This window comes from Notothenia rossii (assembly GCF_949606895.1).
Source record: "Notothenia rossii genome assembly, chromosome: 2".
Taxonomy (NCBI): domain Eukaryota; kingdom Metazoa; phylum Chordata; class Actinopteri; order Perciformes; family Nototheniidae; genus Notothenia; species Notothenia rossii.
The window spans coordinates 14,730,796-14,755,062 of NC_136904.1; the positions used below are offsets into that span (position 1 = coordinate 14,730,796).

At 40.9% G+C, this 24,267-nt stretch overlaps 1 protein-coding gene across 8 annotated transcripts in view; it reads left to right on the top strand.

The window, feature by feature from the left end:
- The window catches only part of LOC307028392 (CUB and sushi domain-containing protein 1), a 424,819-nt gene that overhangs the window by 311,593 nt on the left and 88,959 nt on the right, over positions 1 to 24,267 (top strand). For all 8 annotated transcript variants that reach the window (XR_013804983.1, XM_079663374.1, XM_079663368.1 and 5 more), the window contains 8 exons: positions 30 to 186; positions 2,281 to 2,472; positions 6,248 to 6,374; positions 6,822 to 7,033; positions 8,913 to 9,104; positions 11,457 to 11,595; positions 16,036 to 16,223; positions 19,572 to 19,766. Coding sequence is in view for 7 of the 8 variants with exons in the window: in XM_079663374.1 (XP_079519500.1) it covers positions 30 to 186; positions 2,281 to 2,472; positions 6,248 to 6,374; positions 6,822 to 7,033; positions 8,913 to 9,104; positions 11,457 to 11,595; positions 16,036 to 16,223; positions 19,572 to 19,766 (1,402 nt within the window). In the remaining variant the exon portion in view is untranslated. The remainder of the gene's footprint in view (positions 1 to 29; positions 187 to 2,280; positions 2,473 to 6,247; positions 6,375 to 6,821; positions 7,034 to 8,912; positions 9,105 to 11,456; positions 11,596 to 16,035; positions 16,224 to 19,571; positions 19,767 to 24,267) is intronic.

Sequence of the window (24,267 nt, forward strand, 5' to 3'; positions counted from 1 at the left end):
GTTGTGTGTTCCTGTGCTTTGATTGACAGGTGTATGATGGGGAGAACACGACATCCCGCCTACTTGGAAACTTTACACATGATGGCATAATGGGTCTTGTCATCAATAGCACGTCCAATCGCTTGTGGCTGGAGTTCAACAGCAACGCCTCTGGGACCAATCAGGGCTTCCGCCTCACATACACAAGTGAGTGGTTCGAGAAAGATGAACTCAAGTCAACTGATTAAAAACTCGACAGCGATACAGTTTGTTTTTCCATTATGTTTACTCATACAGCCACACATGTGTACGTGTAGGCCAAAGAAAAAGCAATCCTCTCTTTCGTTCTCTCACAAACACGTTTCTTTTGCTCATGAACGCAACAGAACACAAACAATAATTTCTTAAATGTTCTCATCATCGCAGTCCTTGTAAGGAGATGTTTTTAATTGAAAACTAGAGTGCTAGTGATTGTGTTGGATTGCACTCATTAATATATCCTGCATCTGTCCTGTGCCTCAGCCAAGTGATTCTTGAGTGCTACATACTAGAACAAAATAGGAGTCATGTACTACAAAACTCTAGAGACTTGTCTTTCTCCGTCAGCAAATTACCAAGCCATGTCTTTCCCTTCTGACAGCTGAGAGAGATCAACAATTACTTTTACAAGCAATTCTGCTGGAGGTGGAGCCAAAGTGCAACAGTAGTTTACCAGCAGGCACAAATATAATTGAGCATACACTGAATATAAATGCTCTCTCTTTTTCTCTCTCTCTCTCTCACCTACACTCACACATTTTATGAGCTTTAAAGAGAGTCTGTTAAGAAGGCAGGCCCAGCTGTTGTGTAAGTCAAGGAGGCTATTAGAGAAGCATTTATCTGCAAGTCATTAAAAAGAAGGTGAGGAAGTGACACAGCTGAAGTGGAAGAACCGCTGGACGGAGGGACACGCACATGAAGGTAGATGCTATATGGATACTAGATGGATGCTCTGTACGTCAGTTAAGACCATTATACAGCCGTTAGTCTGCAAGTCGTCAAACTGGAGAAGGTGACACCTACTACAATGGATGAGTGGATAGATGGATAAGAGAGATTGATAAAGGGTTTATTCAGAAGAAAAGGCAGAGAAGCATCTGATCAAGAGAGACGGCGATGGTTTCTTAATTAGTGTCAGGGATTTGAGTAAATCTGCTTTAATACTAAACAGTGTTAGAGGCTATTCTAACGGAGTAATAAGAGTTCAAACATCTGTTCAACACATTACCAAGAAAGGTTGTCAGAAATGAGATGCATCTGTTTCCCTGAAATTGATGCAGGATAGGCACGGCTCACTAAACAAGATAGCTCACTTAAAAAGTTGCTGGCTTTGTAAACAAATGTTATTACCAAGCTTTATAGAGGAGCTAACTGATTGGACATGGAGTGCGGTCAGATTTGATTTCCAGAAATAACAGATCATATGTATTGTTTTTAACATAATCACATCACTCTACAGTCAAGATGATTGGTGGAGGTTTTATTGAATCAAATATTCAGCAGCATCTCTATATTAATGTCCAAGGCTGCTGCTACAGTGTGCTGTGTAAATGACAGGTTATTCAAATCTTAGATATAGCTTTAATTGTATTATATGTTTTACTAAGTTGTCATGTCAGAGGTTGGCTTCTATACTATAAGCAGAGCCAAACGTGTTGAAACAGCAGTTTAAGCTAGTGACTGATTCACTGTTCATTCTCCATTACATAGCAACTCAGACGTTCATAAGAGGCTGATGTAAGGGAAAGACAATACGTGCACATTTTTGTGTCTTTGTTTATTCAAACGAAACTTTTCTCTTCTTTGTTATCTTCAAAACATCCAGACGTCCCTCGCAGTGTGCTCGTTCAAGTGAACAGTATATTTGTGGTTGTGTGGGATGGGAAATTATCTTTTGATGTTTTCCCACAGTTCCATATAGAAACCACATTTTCAATCCAGAAATATAATCGCTTTGCTGCTCGCTACACATCATTATATCTCTCAGAAGGTGGAGAAGCTCTTCCCTTTTCATAGACACAAGCATAGGAGTAGAATATCACAGCTGTCAAATCAGGCTTCAGCATTAGCAGTGGGTGTTAAGACTTTACATTTCTGCAGAGGTGGTGGGATTCAGGAGGAAAACACTGACCTTATGTCCAAAACGGCTCTGAATCACCCTGTTTATAAATGCAATGTTAGCTTACTGCATTCACAGAAAGACCTCATTTGTATGCCTGTGCGTGTGCTTCTCTCTATTTATGTTTGCGTGTCTCTTTGTAGGTTTTGACCTAGTACGCTGCGAGGAACCAGGTGTGCCTAGTTATGGCTATAAGACTCAAGACGACGGCCATTATGCCAACACTTTTGTCCTGTACTCCTGCAACCCTGGATACAGTCTCTATGGCACCGGGACACTGACCTGCCTGAGCGGAGACAGACGTGCCTGGGACAAACCACTTCCTTCCTGTAACGGTTAGTATGCCACCACATGTGTAGGTTCTACATACATCAATAATTCAAAACCACAAGGTCTGAATTATTAACCATCTATTCATTGAGAAACATAGCATGGGGAATAATCAGGTTTTCTTTTACTAAGCTCCTGCAAAAGCATGATGATTCAAAAGAGGGAGTGAGCGAACAAGTGATTGAGTCCATTCGGCTGAATGCTTGAGAAGAGGGCATAGGAACTGATTCAACACTCTGTGGGAAATATTCATGGTGGCACTGAGTAAAAACATTTCTTGCTGATCCATCAACCTGCGCACACATAACTATCTGAGCGTGGACAGCAGGATGTCACTGGCCATTGAGATTTTAGTGGACCAGGCCTCTCTGTACTTTAAGGATGACATGCTTAAGGTGCAAAAATAGGGGATGACTGAGTTGAACTGTGATAAATGTATAATGTAAGCAAGGCTACTTTCTTGTCCCCTGAAGGCACTCACAGTATTTTATGCCAACGCTTTTGACAGAAGCCTTAGATTTCGCTTCTATTCTGAGTATGCACATAAATAGAATATTCAATTTGGAGAGATTTATTTTCAGATGGCAGTAAATGATGTGATGTAAAAACCTTATTGATTCATCTGAAATTGTTGACTAGATCTTTCTGGTGCTGGACTGGAGTAGAAGTGCAGCCATATGGACTTTAGTATTGAAACCCAACATTTAATGACTGCATCTTATTTAAATGGCAAACTAATTATAATACAGTACTTAATTTCTACTGGCAGTAATTCCACCAGAAGATATTCAAATTGTGACTTATAAGATATTTTACTTTTATACAAAATCAACTGTGATGGGAAGAAGAGACAAATGATAATTGAAAAAGATTTGTATTGATCTTGAACAGGGTTATGATGAAAAGTACCCGTAAGCATCCCTTAATAGTCAGCCATCTACAGTACGTGTCTTCCGCTCTGCACTCCAAAAATATCAGGTGTAATTTTTCAGACCTTGAAAATGCCAAAAATAAAAGTTTATTTTCTAGCATTCCTAGAATATGTTAGAATATTTAATAGGTTTTAAGTTAGATAAGCTGCTTCAGGGCAGTGTTAGCTTTAATTGGCACTTGGCAGCTGTTAATTAAGCTGGAGAGGAGTGTGCCAAACGATTCAGGTGCTGTGACATGCTGTTTTTCCCTTTTTGCTTATGGACCTGTAACATTATTTTTGTCTTTTAGCCACAGCTTGTACAGCTGGCCATTATGATTCCTTATTTTCATTCACTAACCACCAGTGAAGCATGAACTTGACATTTGTTTGTTTGTATTGTTCCATAGCTTTAAAGTCCCTTAAGCAGATTCACCATTTTTGAAGTCCATAATTCCTACTTGTCCATAAATATTTTGTGGTTTTGCACATTCGACAAATGAAAGCACTTTCCCTAAGTAGTTTTGCCTTGCTGAGTAGATGCAGGAACTTGGCACATGTTCATTTGTAATTCCCTCCTGCTACCCACAAAGCCGTGTGTCTCTCTAACCTGCCAGCACACCTGAACTCTCTGAGGTGGGACACAGGGCCTGATGTGGTTGCTAATGGCAACTAAGAAGAAAGTGTGTGCACTATGTGGGGTGAATGCATTTATGTGGGTGTGAATGAGTGTGTGTTTGGTTGGATGTGTGTAAGTGTGTGTGTATCCCTGCAGTCAGTCATTAATTGGTAGCTGCTCTGTCGCTGCCTTATTTCAGGTGAGCCAGCAACCAGGAGAGTACTCTGGTGGAGCCCTGGGCTAACTTCCTCTAAAGCTACCTTTGTATCTTCCTCCTTTGTCTGTCTGCTGGGGCGTTCATCGTTCTGTCTCCCCCCCCTGTCTGTCTGGCTTGCTTCTACATTTGCACGTTCTAGCATGGAGATGAGGAGATGGTTTTGCCTCCGGCTGTTTCTATACTGTCTTTCTCTCGCTGTCTCTCCCACGTTGAGTCAAACAGAGTTGTGGTCTCCCTCTTACTCTTTCTGACGTTTTCCTATTCATGCAGTAAACCTGTCTATCTTTTTCTGCAATTGTGGGTGCCTGTTATTCTCTCTTTGTTTTTCTTTGCCGGGAAATTCCAGTCGTGTTTGGTCTCAGGCTTACTATATAACTGTTGTTTTGTGCCTCATATCCTCTCTACCTGCATTTCAAGATAAAAAATAGTGAAGTAGTTACTTTCCTGCTATGTTTGTATTTTTATGTGTCTGGTAATGTGCTTTCAAGTATATTTCCGGCCATGTATTTGATTGTTATTTGCTATTTCCTTTGTGTTTGTGTTTACATATGAATGTGTTTTTGTGAGCATGCTGCCGAAGATAATACAATAGCAACGGGTTGTCATATTATTGTAGATTGCAGAGCTGAGTTAATGGTGCCCTCTTAAGTCACACAAACACACCATGCACTCACTGATATGAAGCATTCCCTATACAAAACAGTTTTCTAATCTGCAGCGATCTGGTTGCTCAGTGGGCTGCCATGTACTTCCATGATGAGTTCAAATCTGCTCCCAGCCTTTTTCCCCTGCTTCCTGCTATCTCTCCTGTTACTCGCCAGTGAAGACAATACAAAAATAGCATTAAAAGACAGTCTTCTCTGGTGCAATCAACTGTATCTTTTCTTGAACTTGAACACTATTGGGAGTTCCTTAGAGGGAAAACAGCCATTCAAGTTATTCACAACACATACAAGTGTATAGCAGGAACTTGGATAATTCAAGGTTGATTTAGTGATTCAAGGCCTTTTTTAATGGATTTTCATTTAACTCAACCTTCACATCCCAGGATTATTTACAGCCAAGTAATCACCTCTTATAGAGATATGGAGATGAGCTAAAACTGTAGAAGGGCTGGAGAGAAGACAAGAAGAAATACCATACAGGGACTCAAAAATAGACCCAGTGCTGAACACAGTCGACCCAAACAGACCCTAAAGAACTGAGACAACAGTTATTAAACATGATATGCGATAGAAGGAATGTTCCCTAAGCAAAAACAAGTATGATACAGAAAACCCTCCTGTGCAGATCCGTGGTCAGCTGGAACTCATCTTTTCAAACTTTTGCAGAAAGAAGTTCTGCATTTTATTTTGGAAAATTATATTGTTAGTTTTGTGTTTGGCTTAAGGATGGGTGAAAGCATGACGAGAATGTTTTTTCCACACTTCATTATTAATTACATAAGATAAAGTCCCATCCATTATCTGTGAATCTAATCCAAACTATAATTTGCATTTCATGGCATCCTTTTTCTTTTCTCACACAGAGAGAGAGACCATCCAAAAGAGCAAGAATTATAATAAACCTTGTACAAATGGGGTTATCTCTTTTTCAGATCCACCCTGGACTACAAGTGAATTTGCCTAACTTAATGAGTTGAGATATTTTCTTTAAAAGGTCACCTTATGAAAAGTTGATTCAGGGACTCACGGTCTCCAATACAGTTCAAATGTCTTTTTCATTCAATAAAGTGGATTTTATAACCGAGTTGTTGCTGCAAGTCTCCAACACTATCTTCATCAGTTTTTTTATTCGTAGTAACCCTGCAGCAGTCCTTGAAAATATGGGTTTATTCCTACTTTGTTAAATGCTTTGATGCTCCTGCTGTCTCTGATATGTCCGGGTAAATGTGTGAAGTATCGTCATAGCAGCAGTTTTGTTGTTTTAGTAATGATTTGATCGATACATTTCAAAGGACATAAATCAAAAGAGGTGAAAACCTATGAAATGTGGTGTTCCTGTGATGTTCACCCTTTTGTCTCGTGATTCTAGCGGAGTGTGGAGGTCACCTGACTGGAGCAGTTTCTGGACGGATACTTTCTCCAGGATATCCTGCTCCATACGACAACAACCTCCACTGCACCTGGACCATAGAGGCTGACATGGGCAAGACTATCAGGTAATCGTGAAGCACTTTAGAATGATGATGACCTGCACATTTAAATGAAAGGAAAATAGAAATAAGACAACAGCTATTCCAACACGTATATGCTGAATTGCTTTGCTCTGGCCAAGTTGAGGTAAGCTTACTAGTCAACTCTCTTAACAAGGACTTTACACTTTAACACTTACAGGACTGTCAGGTAATGATATATTCACTAATTATAGATAAATGCTCACTGTCAGAGCCGCTGCTGTGTAGGAGAGTACACCACATTAGTCATTATGCCATCACTGTGTTTCTCAACACAGTGTGGCCCCTGCTGTGTGATGCGTCTATCTTCAACCTCTGCTTCATCCTTTTTTGATGGTTGACTTGATTTGTGTAAAGCTGCTGAATGAAGAACAGATGTTAATGTTTGCATTTGATCTCTGATCTCTTGTGGAATGTGTGTGTTTTCCTCAGCCTCCACTTCATTGTCTTTGACACGGAGGTCGGCCACGATATCCTGAGAGTTTGGGATGGTCCATCTGGGCCGTCAGACGGGGGGATCCTGTTGAAAGAATGGTCCGGCCCAGCCTTACCTGAAGATATCCACTCGACTTTCAACGTACTCACACTGCAGTTTGATACTGATTATTTCATCAGCAAGCAAGGATTTTCTATCCAGTTTTCGAGTAAGTAAACTTATCGTCAAACGTAAAAAATGCACAATTATTTTACTGATTTGGATGATCTCTCTTTCCCTCTACACCCATCATCCATTTATGATGAAAAAGCTTTTTTGGAGTTAGAAATTAATATAGCTAGTTAATAAACTCATCACACTAATAGTTTCTTAATTATGATATAAACCTCATTTATATTAGCTGTAGGACAATTAATGTGGAATTAACGCTGCATTTAACAGGATTTCTGAAAAACCTTTAGCCAAAGAATCAAATGAGAATGAAATGTAATATCTCACCCTCTGGGGCCGAGGCTCATAAAGTGAAGAGCCCCCCCCTAGCAGGGTTGGTATATAATAATTAAGGATATTGATACATTTGAGTAATAATAATATAATAACATGTGCAGTGTGTTAATTTTATAGGCTAATAAAAAAAGACGTTTACATTCATTTTGAGGGTTTGAACTTACAAAAGTAACAACTATGAATCTCAGTATTTAAAAAGGTTTGAAGTGTTTTCATCATATCATTTCAAGAAGGGCAAACCGGACATTAACTGTTCCCCCTGGTTGCACTCGTGGCCTTCGCTGCTGAGCCACGGGACCCAAACATGTGTGCACAGTCCTTTTTAGAGTCATTGGCCAAAGTCAATGCCATCCACTGTAGCAGCGAAATCAATCAGAGGCATACACTCATACAGACTTTAAAAAGCACTTATTCACGCGCATGCATGCACACACACACACACACACACACACACACACACACACACACACACACACACACACACACACACACACACACACACACACACACGTTCATGTGCTCTTATATATTCTCTATAGAATTTATTTACAGCACAACAATTGCACACCTCCACTTGCTCTGTTGTTTGTATAAATCCACATGCAAAGCGGCACACACACACTCTAACACACACATTAACTTGTTTTAATGAGATGCATACATCCAGTCAAAAAATACTTAGATCCAATGGTCTCTGTCCCTCACTCTTTTTCTCCATCTCTCCCTCACATTAGTTTTTCGCCTTGCTCCCCTTATTTAAAACAATAAATATTTGCACTCACAAACATGCTAATCACAGCAGTGTTATTCCATTACTATGGTAATGACTCCTTATATTTACCCCAATGTTGATTTACTAAAGCAAAGATAATGTTCTTTGCCACCACACAGGATTATTTAAAGCAAGGCTTTGTGAATTTATTGAGTGGGTTTTTTTTTGGGGGGGGGGGGTTATTGTAATTACTCATTTATTTAGGTTTTTCTCTAATTTGATCCTACTTTTTACACTTTCTGTGTTCCTGATGGTACAAAAAGCTGTTATTTACTAAAAGAATATTATAAATGTGATGTTTTATTCGATGTTATGCTGTCCTCAAGCTATTGTAATATAAATGCAAAAGATAACATATATTTAGTCAGGATTGTAAATCAGAAGGCCGGCTTCCACAACAATGTTGGCCAGAACTCTAGCTAATATTTGAGATGAAACTTTCTTTGAATCCGAAGCTTCATGAGATAAAATGATGAGTCTACTGTTTAATGAGGATTCAAGCAGTGCCTTGTATGTCCACTGTCTGAAACATAACATCAAAACTAAAAGAAACGTAACTCTAAGGGAAATGTACATGCCTGAAGAAAAAGACGCATTATAGTATTCCAGTGGTTCACAGGAAGACCAACATATGAAACCTAAAAAAAAAAGGACATCTCATTTTCATAAACTGTGGTCACTTTAACTGAAGCTAAACCTTTCTCTCTTCCACAGAATACAATAAGAATATTATTGATAGGACTGATAGTGTCCTCCAACCAACAGTAGGTCAATAACTGTCTCACCTTGTCCGTCTCACTTTCTCCAGCCACTACAGCAACAACGTGCAATGACCCCGGCATCCCAGTGAATGGTTCTCGATACGGCGACAGCAAGGAGCCTGGAGACAGTACGACCTTCCAGTGTGACCCAGGATACCAGCTGCAAGGCTCCGACACCATCACATGTGTACGGGTGGATAACAGATTCTACTGGCAACCTGACCCCCCAATGTGTATCGGTAGGTGTACATTCATCTGTAGATGACTGACTGCCAAACTGAGATTACATTAAATTAAAAAATGATACCGTGACATTAATGAGTTGGAGACTTCAATGCCATACTGCACATTAAAAAAGGGAGACTAAATATGGATATTAAGATTTGAGATAACGTCCATTTGAAGCTCCAATGAATACATCAAACAATGAAACACCAAGTGCAGAGCCTTCAGGAAGAGGAATGATCCAAAGGTGTGTCTTAAGTCTCAAGTGTAGACTCTAGAGAGCAGACAACAAACAGCTCTCTGTGTTGTTCTGCCACATCTGATACACCTCTCTGAAGGCACATCAACCTAGGCTTGCTGGTGAGAGGATCTCCAATCCCAAATGATGCTGCTGTCAGAGCCATTCAGTCTGGATGCTTGGTCTTTAAGATCAGAACAAGTGCTGAAAGAACTAAGGTTTGGATAAGTATTCAGCAGTATCGCTGTGGACCACACAAATTCAGAAGAGGAGAGGTAGGGTTGGAGGAGAAACGGAGTGACGCAGGAATCTGTCAAAGGGTTGCTTTTTTAAAGCTTTGAAAAACAACAATGCTTTTCTTCTCTATCATCACAACCATCTGGCCCACCTGCTGCTTATAACCCAGAGAGCTTCCTCATCCCACTCCACACCTCATTCACACAATTGCGCTGCAGTTCTTCTTTTTTTCTCTCCCACTTTTGGGTGTCTTTCCTTTATCGGCTCCTTCTGACACACTTGACTCTCTTCTCTTAAAGAAGGAAGGAGGGGAAGACTGCTATTCTTGAGAAGGTACAGGAATAGCAGAGTCAGTGCAAGTAAAAGATGATATCTGTAATGCAGCAAGAGCCCTTCAGTGTCCTCACCGTACAAGATAGAAATCCCATTTTAGTGCAAAAGAAGCCTGTAGCACATTCCTGACCACACTTTCCAGCCGGTAGTTTGATGCTGCTAAACTACACGCCCAGTTATTTCATGTGCAATTAGAATCGATAGAATGAAACCCTCTTTAATGGTCACAGTGAAAAGTGTTCTCTGCATTTAACCCATCCTGGTACCAGGAGTCCAGTACTAGGAGCAGTGGGCAGCTATTGTACAGCGCCCGGGGAGCAATGTCCGGTGCCTTGCTCAAGGGCATCACGGCAGGGCAGGAGGTGAACTGGGACCTCTCCAAGTAGAAGTCCACACTCCATATTTTAGGTCTGGTCGGGGACTTGAACCGGCGACCCTACGGCTCAAAGTCCATGCCCCTACCGACTGAGCCACTGCCGGACCAATTACGTTGCAGATGAAATATCAAGTGTCGAGTCGGTCTTAGATGGATGAGGAAAATCACCAGAGATAACCATAAAGGTGTGGGGCTGCGTGTTTTTATTGTTACCATGCAGGATTAGGTATAAAATGAGACGCAGCTGAAATATTGAATTTAACAACATTAGCAAGTTGGGGGAATATTCCTGCAACATCTATCACCGTGGTGACCCTGGAGCTCCCTTTATGTTCCTTCCCCTCTCTTTATCAGCCAGCCGTGTTGTGAAGTCCTGAAGCGCGCTCACAGAGACTTGCCTTGTAACCATGCCTGTGAAACACATTATGCTTTGTTCCTGATATTGCCTCTGACTCTTTACCAGTGACCTCACGTTTTGCCCGACTGTAGATAAAATGTAGGGCGTAGATCTGTGTCTCTTAGCTTAGCCTGCGTGTGCTTCTCTCTCCTGCACGCTCACCTCGGGAGGTGATTCCCTGGGTGTTCAAACGCTCCTCAGATTAAACCAAGAGCGTGAATGTGTGTGTCTGTGAGTGATTTGCAACTATTAATGCCTTTGTTTACCTCTATTTCAGGGTTGATAATCCGTTCACACCCACCTGTCCCCCCCAAGACACCTCTCCATGTTTCAAATCCTTTCTTCACATCACCAAATTGCTGCTTGAATGCATCTCTCTGTCTCTCTTGCCAATATCTCTTTCCTGCTTTCTGGCTTGTTGTGGGATAACAGGACCGCTAGGGGTGATTCTCTCTGCTAACTACCCCCAGCCTCACACTTTGTCTAAATCTCACAGTCTCTCCCTCTATCTCCTTTTTGCTCTTTCAACCTCTTCAGCTACCTGTGGCGGTTTTATCAACGGCCCACCTGGGAGTCATTTTGTCTCTTCTAACCAACCTCTGCCATACTTCCCATCGCTAACTAACTCTCTTCCACTATGCCGACCTGTGGGGGAAATATGTGTGGTCAACCAGGAGTGATTCTTTTTTAAATTACCCCAAGGCCAATGCTGCGTAATCATCTTTCTTCTTCTCTTTCCCTTTCTACCTTCTTCTCTCTGTCTCTCTCTTACTATTTGTCTCCAGCGACCTGTGGGGGTAACGTCAGCGGCCCCTCAGGAGTAATTCTGTCTCCTAACTACCCCCAGCCTTACCCCGCAGGGAAAGAGTGTGATTGGAGAGTCAGGGTCAACCCAGACTTTGTCATTGCCCTCATCTTCAAAAGGTAAGCCGGCAAAATGTAAACCTTGGCTCTGTATCTAGTATGCACTATGTACCTTCCTGATATGTGTTCTTAAGCTTTACACCAGGAACGCAGCCCGTCTGTGCTCATAGAGCAATATATTTAGAGTTCAGACTTTCCTCTCTTGTATTTGATATTTAAAAAGCTTTCCATGTTTTTGTGGACTTAGATGCATCAGGCGGGCAACAATGAGAAGTGTCTAAATATTAATCAAATAAACTGATTGCTTTATGACAAACCAGTGTTCATTAAACATTTGTTTGGTGTTGAAGAAGGATTGCTCACAGATCACAAATAATATTCCAATAAAAGTAGACAGATAAGAAGGCACCATCATTGTGTGTGTTCCTGCATGTTGAGGCTGCAACAAACACAACAGGGCAGATCACTGATCTCACTCATTAAAGACATTTCTAATTAGTCGACTCAAATACCTGAGGAAGCATAACACATTTTGAACTTAAAGATTTAAAGGTTGAACAGGGTCCCATTAGATTTGTTTTTTAAATGTGTTTTTTCTACTGGCTTAAATTAAAAAAAGTATTACCCTCCATGGACTTTGTTTTATGAGTTTACTTGGTGAGAGTAGTGTCATGCCTCACTGCCCCTTATGCAGCGTCCACACGGCGGCGTGCGTTGAAGCTTGCCGGTGGGCGTGTCTGAAACTCGACCAACAACCAATCACATGAATCTCCCGCCCCGGACACACAAGCACGTGGTTTGATTGGCTAGAGCTTGTACTGGCATATGATTTGATTGGCTGACGCTTCCGTCGAAGCTTCAAAAGTTGAACATTGCTCCACTTTTGCGAGCGAAGCGACGGAACCACAATGCAGTTCGGCAAAGCGCGACATCACCCCATTCAAAGTGAATGGGCAGAAGCGTTGAAGCTTCAGCGCACGCCGCCGTGTGGACGGGCCGTTACAGTGTGAAGGAGGTCTGTGCTGTGTCGTCAGGGATCAGGTCCAGTTCACTCTAATGTAAACTAACACTCAGTAAAGGATCATTAAGGTAACTAATAAACCCATTTGGGTCAGGAAAGCTTAATCCGTCTGAAAAACTACATTCAAATCCACTGACATAACTATTGTAACTTAATGTTTGGTTTGTGGTGAGATGGTCTTATCTAGATTCAGGAAGTTGAAATGTATGATGTATTTCCTATGCATCGTTGAAGACAGGATTCATAATATGAGAACATAGAATTGCATGAACTTTTTACATGTTGGCAGATAAACTTTGTTGATTTGGAGAGTGATATTCGGGAGGAAAGAGAAAGGGATTTCTCAGTGTTTCTGTGTTTTTGTTTTTTGGTAATAGGGCAGTGTTTATTTACATTTCCCGTCCTGATTGTGCCTCAGTGGTGAATATTTTTACAAGTCACAGTGGTTAGGGGCTTGTGACTAAGGCGGGAAAAATGAAGATTGGAGTTTCACATTTAGCAAAGGAGATAAAAGCAAAGCGGACTAACTCCAGATAGCCAAAGGAGAACAAATGACCCAATTTTTGCTTCATGTTTTTCAGCTGGAAAGATAATTCCCTTCTTTACTAACAGTTAGACAGTTTGTATTTTACTTTTAATTAAGTTGTCTTGAATGTGATTGTTTTGTGAAAGCTGTGTGAGTTTTCTTTTTTCATTGTATGTCCAATTCGAACCTAGTAATTTTGTTTTTATAAACACAGCTGAACTACAATTTGCCCCAATTTGTGATGATTCATTCCTTTGTTCAGTTTTTGAATCCAATCACTGTTACTTAAACTTTCATTACGATAATGTTAGTGTCCACATAAAACTGACCTTTCTTTTATAGTAGTGCTTAAAAGTTAGCAGCCAAAATCATTCATTAGTAAAACATGTACTAAGTTTTCAGCATTGCTCTTAATTTGAATTGAAGTCTTAACAGACACATGCGGTCATGAGAGGTTATGTTGTTGTCCCATTTTTTGCTCTGTGAGATCTTTATGTTCTTGACATTTATTGGCTTTAGAATTCAGACAAGGATGTATCACTAATGCAAAAGGTATTAGCACGGATCATTTTAATGCTTTGTCAGTGGCAAAAGAGCTTATGTGCAGTTAAGCCCATTCTGTACCAGATAGATACACAGGGCTTAAACAAGAGCATTCTTTATACTTATTTGAACTTTGGTATTCTTTTGAATATCATAAATTATTGATTGTCTTTTTGTGTCTGGCCTCTATGGTATTCTTTGTTTCTTCTCCGCAAAACGTACGTGTTTCATTTCCTAACCTTGATTTGGAAGATGTTTGAAATGTTCCTTGCATGCCTGCTTTATTATGTCAGTGCTTCTGACATAAAAAGGTTTCCTTTTGTACATGATTATAAGAATATACAAGTGCTTCACAAAGCAACATTTGAAATACAAAGACAAATAAATTAACGCAAAAACTGAGAATAAAACACAGAGATCAAAACCAACTTAGAGTTCCCTAAACATAAATAAATAACTGAAAATCAATTCTAAAATAGTAGGGTTTGAAAGTGATGTAAACGATCCGACAAAGTTTACAGCCGTGATCACCTCAGGCGGGTCATTTTCAGAGTATAGTGTGGAGTATGAATCTGAACCTAAAAACAACAAAGAGGGACGCATCAGACGACCTCAGGGTGCGACAAAGGACATAGGGCAATAAAAGGTCCGATACATTACATGGGGCAAGGCCTCTCAGGGCTTTGTAAGTAATCCATATTATCTTCAAATCAAACCTAAAAGACAGTGTAAGATAGCCAGGATGGATGAAATGTGGAAATGCTTCATCAACCCCTTCTCTTATCTACCTTTGCTCTGACACACACACACGCACGCACGCACGCGCACGCACGCACGCGCGCGCACGCACGCACGCGCGCACACACACACACACACACACACACACACACACACACACACAGACACCTACACACACACACCTACACACACACTTACACACACACACACACACACACACACACACACACACACACACAGAGACACACACACACACACACACACACACACACACACACACACACCTACACACACCTACACACACACACACACCTACACACACACACACCTACACACACACACACGCACACACACGCACACACACACACGCACGCACACACACACACGCACACACACACACACACACACACACACACACCTACACACACACCTACACACACACCTACACACATACCTACACACACACACACACACACACACACACACACAAACACACACACACACACACACACACACACACACACACGCACCTACACCTACACACACACACACACACACACACACACACACACACACACACACACACACACACACACACACACACACACACACACACCTACACACACACACCTACACACACACACCTACACACACACCTACACACACACCTACACACACACCTACACACACACACACACACACACACACACACACACACACACACACACACACACACACACACACACACACACACACACACACACACACACACACACACACAGTTAAGTCCCTTGACTTCCACAACACTAAGAAGGTGTAGTTTTACCAGACAGGTAGTAGTCCGAGCTCACAGACACTCAAGAAACCATAGAGGGAGGTTTATAAATATATATATATTTGTTAGTCTGTACACTTACAGACACATTTTGGACAGATACAAGACTGTGCTAACGCAACATACACTAAGACCTTGTGTGTGTGTTTGTTGTTGGACTTTTACCCTTACGAGGACTACATGTCTTCACCTATGTATGGAGAGAAGAGGAAAAGCTGTCGAAGTGAAAACCAGATTTTTTTTACTAAGAAATCTGCTTTAGGAGCTCCTGTAGGGTTGGGCTGCAGGTTAAATATAATATGCTTTAGGAGCTCCTGTAGGGTTGGGCTGCAGGTTAAATATGATATGCTGTGCCAAACAAACACATGCATATACATAATGAGGATATAAATCAAAATAGATCTTTACAAACGCTTTCAGAGTGAGACAACAGTTTCTCCAATATAATATTCAGATGATGCAGCACGATGGCTTTGCAGCAGCACACACCCATTGTTATGTTTGTTAAATATCTATGAAGTTCAATTATTGTTGACAATATTTTGCCGTATTAAATTATTCAAGAGAAAACCAACAATACATATTTAAAGTTTACATTTTTAATCCACTTAATAAAAAATCCAGTAAACATGTCAAAATGAAGGTGAGATAGCAGACCATTAGAAGAGTGATAGCACACATTAATATGCAGTCATTAGATGAATTATACAGCCATCTGAATACAACATACATCATTTGATTATTGGTTTCGAGAATTTGAAAAAAGAGCACAAACAAACTATGCAGACACTCTTGCTGGATTCTTAACCCCACGTTTCTTTGTGTTTTCTACCCCAGTTTCAACATGGAGCCAAGTTACGACTTCCTGCACATCTACGAGGGTGAAGACTCTAATGGGCCGTTACTAGCAAGTCTCCAAGGCAACCAAGCCCCAGAGCGAATAGAGAGCAGCAGTAACATTCTCTTCCTGGCGTTCAGATCGGACGCCTCACTGGGCATGTCTGGGTTCGCCATCGAATTCAGAGGTAATTACACCCCAAACACTGTGCTTTAAATACAAAGTCCTTGTTTATCTATCCTGCTGAAATTGTTCTTAGGAAATGTTTCAAAGTCTAATTTACAGACGATTGTTAGTTGTGGTAGTACACGCATGGGCGTCATTTCCACTGGGGACAGGGGGGACATGTCCCCCCACTTTTCAAAATCCCGTTTGTGTCCCCCCCACTTTTAAAACATTTTTTAATTTTTTTTTTTACGCAAGTGGTCATCGTCACGGAGGAGCGTCTGTGTGTGTGTGTGGCAGGAGTGCATTTTGTGTGAGAGAGAGAGAGAGAGACAAGGAGAGAGAGGGAGAGACAGGGAGAGAGAGGGAGAGACATGGAGAGACAGACAGACAGAGAGAGAGAGAGAGAGAGAGAGTTACGGGGGCTGTCGTTAGCATCTGGTGCTAGCTCGGAGATTAGATTATAAAGCTGTTTCAACAATAAGGAGAGGGAGAGTCCTCTCCTGTCGGACTGAGATAACAGCTCAGGGAGGTAAAGGACTCGCTGAGTAATTATATTGTAAACTTTAGTCTAAGTTATCTCAGTGGGTCTCAAACGGTTTGGTCTAAACAAATATTTCCATCTATTTAATATAGTTGTTCAAAATAAGTTAGAAAGTAATTCCAATGTCAGTAAAAAGTTAAAAACACAGTTTGAAAGGGGAGTGATTAGTCAAATAGGCATAAATAAAAAGAAAGAATGCAGACTAGGTAAGATAAAGATAGGAGAGGGGAGTATATCAATGATGTGTTATTGGTTGTGAGAATATTCTAATGGTTTTTGGAGTATTGAAATATATACAGTTCTGTTTCATATGAGTGTTGAGAGAGCTGTATCCATAAATCTCTTAATTTGTGCACCAGATTGATGCCTTTAACTTCAATTTAAAGAAACAAATCTTACCGGGGGTGCATGCCCCCGGACCCCCCTATAGGATGTGAGGTCATCACAAATAAAACAGGTTCATGGATAGATAAGTTTGCACACTCATTATACACACTACACATTTTTCTTGGATTAGTTAACACATTGGTCCCTAATATGGTAGTGGTAGTAGAACTTTAAGTGCAGTATTATTAGAAACGGAAGTAGTTTAGCAGTATTAGGGAAGCTGCATTAGTAAAAGCCCAGTATATGTAGTCATAGTAATAATCTGTGACTTTTTTCGTCGCAGCAAAAGTAATAAATTGGCACTCGATTCTGGGCCTGATTAAGTTCAAAGCTACAAAAATAGGCCAGTAATTAGCTGTGATTATTATATTTGATGGATTGCAGGAGGAATCAGTGCTGCATTACATTACAGCTTTAATATTGCATAGGGCAGACTATGATTTTGTATGGGGCAGATAGAGCCCAAACATGTGCTGAATGTGTCGACAGATACATCTGGCTAGAGTCTCAGTTTGATTGTGATTGATGCAGGAGTCTGCAATTAATTATAGGCTTTTTTAAAACAAAAACTAGATTATTAGAAAAATGTGATAATTAATAATGAACACAAGATCTGATAACTGTAATTTAAACTTAAATAGGTTAAAGGTTGTTGCTTCCCATTTATCAAACTTACATTATCTTACTTCACCATCATTGAACTGTTAAATCACCGCAGACTGCAACTGAACTTTGCTTTTGAGTAAATGTTATGGCATTTAAGTGAGTTGCTGCATTTCTGCATCTATATATACATCCCACTGCTGAACTGCAGATGAGTTGTACTTCACTTGCAGAGTGTGTCGTAGAGGGCAGTCCTAGGTTCAGCTCAGGAACTGACTGTGTAATGAGCTCCTGTCTGAGTAAATTAGTCAACACACACACACACACACACAGATTGCCGACGCAAAGTCAATGTGAAATGCTCTCACTCTACATTTGAATCCTAAACCTGCCCCTGTATTTGATAACTATTTGGATTGATGTTGAGTACAACACATTTGATACAGGAGTGTTCTGTTGATTGGATTATATCTTACTCAAGTCATTTCTCCCTTTCTGTTTATTAGAAGAGTTTTCCAGCTGAAACGGCTGCTGTTCCATGTCAGCCCATGGCTTTCTTACTTTCACAGATTGTGACTCATACTGGTTTTACAGATGTTGCTTGACTGGGGGTGATTTAACAGCCACAGACAGTGCAGAGCTGATGATTAGTTGTTTGACTGACTAGAGACTAGATCTGCTCTGTCAAATGTTATTCAGCATTTCTCCTCATGTTTCTCTCACTCCATGTATCTCTAATTAAAAAAAGATTATCTCCTTCTCTGTTGTCTGTCTCCTCACGCTGCCTCACACCTCTGTACTTTTGTCATTAATTCACTACCTTTCTTCTGCCATCTCTAATTAAAATACAAACTTAATCGTCTCCCTGTTTCACTTCCATCTCGCCCTCAATCTCTCTCTCTGTCTGGCGGTTTTCCTCTGTCAGGCCCAATATCTCACTGTTATTGGGCGATCACAGTAAAGCAAACAAGCTGGCCCAGTGCCACGTCATAAATAGCCAAGACAGTTTTGAGTTATCTTGACTGCACAATTACCCTTATTTGTTCCTTCCTCTCCCAAGGGGGAGATGATATGAAAGCAAATATTCTATATGATCTATATTAGTCTACAAATAGCAGCCTGTCAAGTCCCTCCAATAGTTTTGACCCCTGATGGAAGCTGAAAATGTCCTTTTATTGAGCTGCATAAACATTTTAGACACAATTTAGAGTTAATAACTAACTCAAATGCATGTCTGTTTATATGTGTGCACTTGGCAAGTGTGCTCTAGAGATCAATGGGTCATATTTATTAGTAATGTGTTATGTAGGGTACACAATTTGAGTGTAGAAAGAGGGGACCCCTATTAACTGTTACACCGCTGAATGGCATTCTGGGAACAGTTTGCTGTCTTTTGATTCTTGTGATGTATTGCACCCAAATGATAGGTGAACTCCAGGATTTCTAGATGTGACCCTGTCACGGCAGGTGTATTGCTTAGAACCCAAGGAAGTGTTTAGTGTGACGTTGTCTGGATTAGTGTTTCTCAAGAAATCTGCAAACAGAAATACTGAAGCATATTTTGAATAGGAAATGCACTAGTTTATTCAAATTGTAACGAAAAAGCATTCGTTTGCCATCAATTCTACCATGTGGATAGAAACTCTGCATGTTACTGAGCCCTTTCCCTCATCGCATGGGAAACTGATACATTGCCAGGTGCTGATAAGAGATCTCATGAATTTACAGATACAAACATTATGAAAAAATCCAAACATTAGTAGTTTAGTGATATTCAAAATAGTTGGTCCTTGTCCTTTTTCGATAACACTAACTTTTACTCCCCATTCTCCACAGAAAAACCAAGAGAGGCCTGTTTTGACCCTGGTAACATTATGAACGGCAGTCGGACCGGATATGACTATAAACTGGGATCTCAGGTCTCCTACAACTGTCACCATGGCTACACAACAATGGGCGGGGAAAGCATCACCTGTGTCATGGGGAATGATGGGAAGCCTGTATGGGACAGGGCACTGCCAACATGTAAAGGTAGGAGAGACATACAATAACTGATGCTTTACAAACACCATGATGATGAAAATGTCATGGGGGGAAATATCGCTTATGATAAATTATTTATTTTTTTTAAAACAATCTGCGTGCACAAACACTCAATGGCCAGCTTTCACGGTTCAATAGGACAATCTCATAAATACCAATATAACTGTTGTGCCACTTTTAAGAGGCTTATATTTTGAAGTACCTGCTATGATGTGAGGTTGGGCCAAGAACGTGTGTGTGTGTGTGTGTGTGTGTGTGTGTGTGTGTGTGTGTGTGTGTGTGTGTGTGTGTGTGTGTGTGTGTGTGTGTGTGTGTGTGTGTGTGTGTGTGTGTGTGTGTGTGTGTGTGTGTGTGTGTGTGTGTGTGTGTGTGTGTGTGTGTGTGTGTGTGTGTGTGTGTGTGTGTGTGTGTGTGTGTGTGTGTGTGTGTGTGTGTGTGTGTGTGTGTGTGAACTTCAGAGACAGACTGAGAGTCTGTCAGGGATTGGAGGGCTGACCTGTCTAATTGATTGACAGCTCAGAGAGCCAAGGAAGTGAAACCTGCCAAACTGCCATTCAAGTGTGTGTGTGTTTGTCTCGCAGTGACAGACCTGGCCTGGTGCCAAAGGTAAATATTCAAATAAGCCACAGAGCGAGGTGGCAGGACAAGTACAGCATTTTAAATGAGCACAAACACATATATGCACACGCACGCACGCGCACACACACACGCACACACACACACACACACACACACACACACACACACACACACACACACACATATATATATTACACATACAAACACACACACAGGACAGACTTACAGTACTTATACTTGAAACACTTAAAAAGCTCATATGAAGCTGTGTTTAATAATCTCTGTGGGACAATATCAACTGGGATTACTGTATAGGTTTTGTAGAGAATAAGGATGAAATGATTGTCTCCAGAGTAGCTATTTGAGCAAAGCAACCAAGAAACAATGTCATTTAATGTTATGTTCACTTTCTTTCAGTTTATTTCAAGATGGTACTGCCACTTATCAACTTTTATATGTGTTACTAAACTATATAACATCTTTGTCCAGCTGTGGTCTTGAACACAACAATTAGATACATTATTTTTACAGGAAGTTCAATTCCTACATTTTTGTTTTACACTTAGATCTCATGAACTTAAAGTAATATGGCAGTTTTTCAATTCAACCAACTATCAAGCTGGCCATCAGATAGTTGGTAATTCAGCTCATAATTTAACTACACAAACATTACCAGAACTTCTTGGTGGCAACATAAATAACTTGTATTCCTTAGCACATAAAGTGGAGCTGAAATTGATTCGGTGTTATATGTAGATGCCTTTATCCACAATAATGTATTTGTGAACAGAAGCCAAGTATTGATATTTCATACACATTTGATGGCTATAAATGGAACAACTCGACTCAACTTCAGCTAGAATTAATTAATGTTCTTTTACTGGAATTGATTTTGACATAATGATGGTATAAGGTGTGTTTCTGTCAGCTTGTTACTGTTGTTAAAATGTATACTCTGCAGCTTTTAAGTGTTGCTTCACAGATCATTACGCTGGAAGAATGACCTTATAACACTTTGTTTGTCATATCTGAGAACAGAGACAGAGTATCATATTGGCAAATATACCAACACAAGACTTAACAAATATCTATTATATTATTGTACATTTATATAGTACAGAAACCATTGTTGTATCCACATATTTCTTTGGGACTGTGTTTCAGAAGCTCTTGACTGACCCTGTATTCTTCAATGGAGTTGTTTGTCGTTTTCTCACAGTGAGACAGACTTGGATCTGGTTCCTGGTCGAGGCCCTTGCTTTGTCCCAGATTCACAGATGGATCTGCAGAGATCACACTCTACACTTAAGGACAGTCACATAATCAAAGCAGAACAATTGAACTAAATCCAGTCCTACACAGTCATCTTGCTCTCTGCTCATATTGCACATTGGATTTTCTCACCACATAGTTAGAAGTGTGTCTGTCCGTCTGCCTGTCTCTCTCTCTGTCTTTTGGGCAGCTCCTGGGGCTTTTAGACCAAACTCATTAGATGGGGTGAGACCTCTTTAAATAATACATCCCCACTTACACTTCCTCTGTCTCCTCTCTTCTCCTCTTTTGACGCCCTCACACTTTCCTCTTTCACCTTCTTCCGTTTCCTTTTCTCTGTAACTATTTTTCACTTCCTGTTATTTTATCCTCTCTCTCTCCCTTATTCTAGCCTGCTCTTACGTCCTCTGACTCTCTCTGATTTACTCTCTCTCTGTTTTCTCTCTCTCACACACACACACACGCACAAACACACATCCCATCTTAAACCGCTCTTTTATTGGTTTCCATGGTAACTAAGAGCTGGTGCGAGTAAGAAGGAATTCTCCGTGACTGTTGATGGTGTGGGTGTGTGTGTGAGAGAGAGAGAGAGAGAGAGAGAGAGAGAGAGAGAGAGAGAGAGAGAGAGAGAGAGAGAGAGAGAGAGAGAGAGAGAGAGAGGAGAGAGAGAGAGAGAGAGAGAGAGAGAGAGAGAGAGAGAGAGAGAGAGAGAGAGAGAGAGAGAGAGAGAGAGAGAGAGAGAGAGAGAGAGAGATGAGAGAGAGAGAGAGAGAGAGAAGAGCGAGAGACAGACAGACAGAGACAGACAGAGACAGACAGACAGACAGACAGACAGACAGACAGACAGACAGACAGACAGACAGACAGACAGACAGACAGACAGACAGACAGACAGACAGACAGACAGACAGACAGACAGACAGACAGACAGACAGACAGACAGACAGAGAGAGAGAGAAAGAGAGGCAGCTATTACAGAGTGCCGCCTAGAGGCAGTATTCACACACAAACGCACACTAACCCCAAAGTGTAGAATACCACTCACGGTTAATAATGCAAACACACTTGAATGGTCAAAGTTTAAAAATGTACTTTATATTTGAATATTAGAAAGACAGGAACTGGAGACAATTTAGTTTGTGCTGTATACATTATCACATAGATTGTTGTTGGCATATGATACTGTACATGAACAAGTTTGGTCAATTGTGGCCCATTTAGAGGATTTAGATACAATACATGGATATCTTTTTCCAGGCTTTGCCTAGAACTTCAACCCTGTTAACTGTGTTTTCTGTTCATGAAAGTTAATAGTAACATTTTGGTCACCTACAAAATGCCTTGTCCATTGGTTGTACTCAGCTCCACTCTCTCCTGTCGGTTCAGGTTTGAAAAGAACAAGATGGCAAAGCTGAAAAACTGTTGTCCCCAAACCAATGAGTGACATCACGCTGGCTACGTCCACTTATTTTATAAAGAAAAAGGCTTCTTTCAGATATTTCAAACATTCTGATACTTTCTTTCCTTGCTAATGAAAGTAAATTGACTATTGGGTGTTCTTAGTGTTTGCTTCAGAGTTTGTATTCTGTACATTGTTGTGATGAATCTAATCTCTGTAAGTCACTATAACTGTTCTGTTTATTGTGCTGGAAAAGACTCCAGAAGAATTGCAACTCTTCTGTGTGTGTGTGTGTGTGTGTGTGTGTGTGTGTGTGTGTGTGTGTGTGTGTGTGTGTGTGTGTGTGTGTGTGTGTGTGTGTGTGTGTGTGTGTGTGTGTGTGTGTGTGTGTGTGTGTGTGTGTGTGTGTGTGTGTGTGTGTGTGTGTGTGTGTGTGTGTGTGTGTGTGTGTGTGTGTGTGGACAGGGAAAATGAGACACAGACTGTGAGAGATAGGACTACAAAAGTGTGAGTTTGTGTGGAGGATCAAAGCGCAGGAATGTGTGAGAGAAAGAGAGTGACTTGCATGGCATTTCTTTGCATTTCTTTGTGTGTGTGTGTCAGAGGGTGTGAGTGATCAAAGCTCATATGTGTGAAGGCTTTTGATAAGGCTGATACCAGAGCCTAGAGCAGCACTAGTGGGGGAATGTGGAAGATCAAGACAAGACCTCTAGACCTGAGGGTGTGAATGCTGGAACACAACAAGAATCAATCCTAAAAAATATCAATCGATACCATTGCTCGGGAACAGAAAGAGAGGAAAGAAATAAGGTGATTAGTTTGATGCTTTAGGAAACAAGAAGAAGTAGAAAGAGTTGGAGTGGGGAAGCGGCGGAGGAGTTGGTTGGAGTACAACACATCTCTAGCAAAGGAGTAGATACCAAACCAAGCTGTATTTTTTATTCTAGACATGTAAATCTGTATTACTGAGCCAAGTCTCACACGAGAGTACAGGCCACGTCTCAGTGTCCACACTCACTGTCTCATAGGCTTTGACATGTGTTCCTGAGAAGTCCACAAGGGCTCAGGCTGTCCCACTGTGAAATCGGAAAGTGCTTCAGGGCTCTCCGGTGGAATTTTGAGCCCTTAATGCACAGTTTCCACTGAAATGCTGGAGGCTTGAGGGAATAACCCTCAAGCGGGTGTTCAAAATCATCCAAAAGAAAAGAGCTGAAGGAACTGGAACGTTTTGAACATGCT